Source organism: Centruroides sculpturatus, unplaced genomic scaffold (genome assembly GCF_000671375.1).
Source record: "Centruroides sculpturatus isolate CEXI.00-Female unplaced genomic scaffold, Cexi_2.0 scaffold16, whole genome shotgun sequence".
Classification (NCBI taxonomy): Eukaryota; Metazoa; Arthropoda; class Arachnida; order Scorpiones; family Buthidae; genus Centruroides; species Centruroides sculpturatus.
The window spans coordinates 1,360,944-1,366,336 of NW_019384548.1; the positions used below are offsets into that span (position 1 = coordinate 1,360,944).

Sequence of the window (5,393 nt, forward strand, 5' to 3'; positions counted from 1 at the left end):
AATTTGATGAAATTTTATGCATTAAAACTTGGCATTGAGAGAGCTTTAGAAAAAAAAGGAGAATTTTTTTATTTTATGTAATATACATTTTTAAATTGCGATATATTATTATTCAATGAATAGATAGTAAAATTTAATTCAGTTAATGTAAAAAAATAATAATAAATAAGACGTTAGGATAGGATTAATGGAATAATCAACGTAAACACGGGCGATCTGCCAAGAGACGTCTCCCGGGAAGACTTTTTATGGGAAACGAGTCTCTTTTTAGGTGTTAAATACGTAATGAAAACCCGGAAGGCTCCACGTGGCGCAAACCCATGCGTGTTCAGTGGTTTTATCCACTCTGTCATTGGTAAGCCGAAGATGTTGAGAAGAAATTTAAACTTAAAAAGACTCGACGTTCTATTAATGAAAGTCGTGGAAAGTGGGGAAACATTTATTGAAAACGAAAAATGTATTAATTTCTAAAATATTAAATGCAGAGACTTATTATATATATATATATTTTTTTTCCATAAATAGAATTAAACCTGTTGATCTGCGAATACAGTAATTGAAGACCTCGAGGCAAGAACGTATTAATTCAGTCTCTTTTGTTGAAAATTGTCGAATTTCTACACCATAGAATATCTATGGTGTAGAAATTCGACAATTTTCAACAAAATACAGGGCAAATTCGGAATTTTAGGGTGTTTTTTTCCCATAGAAATTTTAAAAAACGAGTTGTTCTTGCCTCAAGCACTTCAATTATTATATTGAGTAGTATCTGATAAAATAAAATNATAGGAGCCATCCCGTTTTTCTCGTCTTCTTTTTTTTAGGGACAGATGTCACACTCTTATAAAGAAAAGCAATTCCGGAAGCTAATCGAACAGAAAATTCCAATATCAGATCTTCAAGTCAAGCTGCTGCTGACTTTCTCGGATATGATATTAAAAATTTCAAGCTTCTCGGTTCTGAAATCGACTTCATGCAATACTTCACATTTTATAATCTTCGCGTTTTTATCTCACAAATTTTGATCATTTAAATTGACTTATCAATTATTTTTTAATATATTTTTACTTAAAAAATTGTCACGAACAAGATTTAAGAACTGATTATTATTTTATTATTTTTCTATGGATTGAAACCTAAATAATTTTATTTATTATAACATAATATTTAAATCTATTACTTATAGGATATGTTGCGTATATTACTTTATATAAATTCATTAATTTTAAGACGTTAACACATTAAGAATTGAACATTATGACAATACAATTTTTAATTACTCAATACGTTTCAATATTTTATGCTAACACAATTAAATCAGTAATGATTACAGTATAATTATTTGATAATTTAATGCTTATTTAACATATAAATATATTTATGAATAGGGTTATATAATTATTTAATTGTTAGGATTAATTAAATGGTAGTGCAACAATGCTATTTACAGAGATTTTGGATTGACCTTCAACACAGCACAGCACATCTCTGTTTTTATGTTAATAATTTGGAAATTTTTGAGATGATAAATGTAAGACCGAAGAGACTGTATGATACATAATAATATGTAAACAATATTTTATTTCTTTTTTTTTTTCCTTTCTTTAAATTATTATCTGCCTTCGTGAAAACGGGTTGAGGAAAAACAAATGTTATTGTTTGAAATACATTCCCTAGAATTATCCTGATCTGAATGAAGTTAAAGGTAATCCAAATTACAGTATTTAAAGGTAATAATTGTGGATTACAACTGAATTAATTATTGTCAAGTGTTGGCTTGTTTTTTTTCCGTTTAATATATATCTTAACGTTTTTTCCCTTTCTATTAACTTATATAACATATTCAGTACTTTAAATATTATATATTTAAATTAGACAGCAGTATACGAAAGAAAAAGATAAAATATTTCAGGTAAAATGAAACGAAAAATGCAAAGACATTTCCTAAAACATTATTTATTTATTTTTCATTTTTTTTAAATTATTATTTCTATTGTTCGAAATTTAAACTACAATTCAATAATAAATTGAAGACAAGAATGGATGAAGGTGTTATGTTACAATATCAAAGTTTTGAGTGAATTGATGTTAAGTTTTTGTTATGTAATTATTTAGGTGTAAATGTAACCACGAAATAGCGTCACACAGAGAATATCACACTGCTGTTTAATTTCTGAGATCTTTGATGGTGATATGTGAGAGACGGATACGTTACACCTTCATCCATGCAAGACAATTGGATTTCGAATGATTGTAACATAACACTTATGTCTTCAATTGTAATCCATAATTATTACATTTAAATAAACTTTAAACAATTTACTAATGAATTACTTAATATTGGCAATGGACCTTATAATTGATTTTAATTTATTTTCAAATATTTTCTTATATCATATCAATGAATTTCGTTGATTATTATATAAAATATAATAAAAATGTAGTCTATTATATTAAAAATGAGTCTGACAATATTCCGGCTTTTTGTAATATGTCTAGGAAATATTCAATTGAATCGTTTAATATGCCTACGACGTAGAAAACGTCCAAAAATTACGTAACACTATTTTTATCCTTTTAACTACCGTCCCAATCTCCGTAACAGTGGCATAATAAGGTTCCCGTGCCCCTCCCTCATTCTTTTATAATGTTTAAATGGCATTATAAAGAGCAAATTTTTTTTTATTATAAAATTTATAATAAAACACCGGCTTAAATTTTTGCCCTCTAGTTGAAATTTCTAGTTGTACTTCCATAGCACTGCCGTCACATATCCACCCTCAGAATTATGTAACGTATATCCTCGATCAACTTCCTTGATTGTGTTAAGGAATAATACACAGCATGGAGTACCGAATGTTACATTATTTTATTAATTAAATATACAGTATAACGTACAAAGCATTGACATAAACATTACGGTTCACTATGCAGCATTACAGAGACAAAAATAAATCATTCTATTATCCAAGAGTCGAGACCAAAGCATTACATAACTAATTTATAGTGAATAAGTAAATGCTGTAATAATAATTGTGTACTTTATAATATATAATTTTATATTAATTAATATCACGAATGCACTTATGATAGTAAAGTTAATAATAAAAATAGTTTATACATATTATAAAATAAACATTTAAATCTTTCTTTCCTAGATTTTATATATCTCAAAACTGCAAAATAAAACTTTCAACGTCATAAATGTTGAAATGGTCTGAATAAATTTAAATTTCTAAACGTAATTTAAATACAAAATTTAATGCAAATATAATACTGTGTATATATATAAAAAGAAATTGAATAATAAATTTTACGTAAAATTTATTATTTTTACTTTTTTTATGTTAATTATAATTTAAAATTATTGTAGCCTAATTATTTAAATTTAACGAATAAATATAATATAGTTTAAAACCATTTAGTGTAAAAATTAACATGAAATAAAAATTATTTGAGTATGTATTTAAATAATTTTTATATTCTAAGTTTGAATTAATATATTTAAATGATATAATTAATATCAAAATGTAAAATACAGTAAAACATTTTTAAAAGACCACCCTCATAAAGACCACTTTTATTAGTTTTGTTTGTTGGTATACGACAAAACGCCACGTGGGTGAGGGGTTTGCCTCCCGGGAATAATTTATAAGGAAAACTGTCCCCTAATTAGGTATTGGCAGCACCAAATTCGACAGAGGGCGCTGTTTTTGAGCCAAGATGGCTGCCGAAATAGGTAAGGAAGCGAACATGCGTTTGTTCAGTACCTGAGCCGATTCAGTTTCCGTCCGTGACGACTACTGCGAAGACCAAATGGAGAAGAAATCATTGAATTTATGTCAAATTCTAGACTATATCGGCGACAGGAAACGTTGTCTTGTATAAGGTGAAGCCGTTTTGGATGCTGACACATCGTATTTTGTGGATTAAACTCTAACAACAACATTGAAGTTCATGTTGTTGCTTTAGTGTTGCAATCTCAGATATTGTCATTTTAATACATCTCAATTACAGGGAGAATACACGTGCTAAGCGGGGCTGTCTGGTTTTTGTAAACATGTGATACAGTAACATGTTTATTACACGTTAACAGATGAGAAGTATTTAAATATTTTAAGCAGTATACACCATGTTCTAATATAAAAACATAGTTTTATTTATCATAAAATTAGTGCCAATCTGAAGGCTGCCCTGCTGAGTCATTCAGCACTTATACAACATGAACTTCAATGTTGTTAGAGTTTAATCCACAAAATACGATGTTTCAGCATCCAAAACGGCTTCACCTTCTACAAGACGACGTTTCCTGTCGCCGATATAGTCTAGAATTTGACATAAATTCAATGATTTGTTCTCCATTTGGTCCTCGCAGTAGTCGTCACCGATAGAAACTGAATCGGCTCAGGCACTGAACAAACACATGGTCGGTTCCTTACCTGTTTCGGCAGCCATCTTGGCTCAAAAACAGCGTTCTCTGTCGGATTTGGCACTTGCCAAACGTGAAGAAAATTCCACGTGGCGAGAGACCCTTTGGCGAGACGCGAAACCACCGACCAGTGGTCGGTGGCCCATCTATGGCCAAATCTTTTCTCTAAGTAGCGATTTTACTGTATATTATTGGATCATTTATAAAACAGTTAATGAGAAATTTGATAATATTTTATTAAATTAAAAGAAATAAAGGTTAGAATAATTTATATTTTTATTATTAAAGTATTTTCTGAATAAAATCATAAATAAGATTTTAATATTTATTTACAATTATCATTATTTGACAGATAGCCATGACTCGAGTTGGAAACCATACAAATAGCCCAGACCCACAATCAGTTAATTCGCGTCTTTTCGTAGGTAATCTCAATACTTATTCAGTAACAAAAGAAGAACTGGGCAGAGTATTTCAGAGATATGGTTCTGTTATCGGAATTTCTATGCACAAAGGCTATGCTTTCGTGCAATTCACAGATACCTGGGATGCAAGAAATGCTATTATGGGAGAAGATGGAAGAACTTTAGCTGGACAAGTTTTAGGTAAAGTTTGCTTATACGGTGAAGTATCGAAAATATTAAAAAATCTTTTTCGTCTTAACTTTGTTTCCGAATGATGTTTTTAACATTCATTCGGAATTTTTTCATTTTGAAATTTTGATTAGTGTATTTTTTTATTATAAATATTGTGATTCTATAAATTATATTTTCAATACAGTAGAACCTCGATTATCCGCCCCCCGATCAACCGACCCCTCGGTTAACCGACCGTCCTAGTCGGCAAATTTCAAATGTCCGCTAGTGATGTGGCGCTACAATATTTGGCTATGTCTTGGCTACTTTAATATTATTTTTACGTGTTTTAGCTGGCAACACTCATTCGACCATGAAAGGGAGCCAGT

At 29.5% G+C, this 5,393-nt stretch overlaps 1 protein-coding gene across 1 annotated transcript in view; it reads left to right on the forward strand.

Moving 5' to 3' along the window:
• Positions 1-4,666: 4,666 nt before the first annotated feature.
• The window catches only part of LOC111623565 (uncharacterized RNA-binding protein C3H8.09c-like), a 31,731-nt gene continuing 31,004 nt past the window's right edge, over positions 4,667-5,393 (forward strand). Inside the window, exons 1-2 of the mRNA XM_023366180.1 lie at positions 4,667-4,686; positions 4,782-5,034. Of these exons, the coding sequence (XP_023221948.1) occupies positions 4,788-5,034 (247 nt within the window). The 5' untranslated portion in view covers positions 4,667-4,686; positions 4,782-4,787. The remainder of the gene's footprint in view (positions 4,687-4,781; positions 5,035-5,393) is intronic.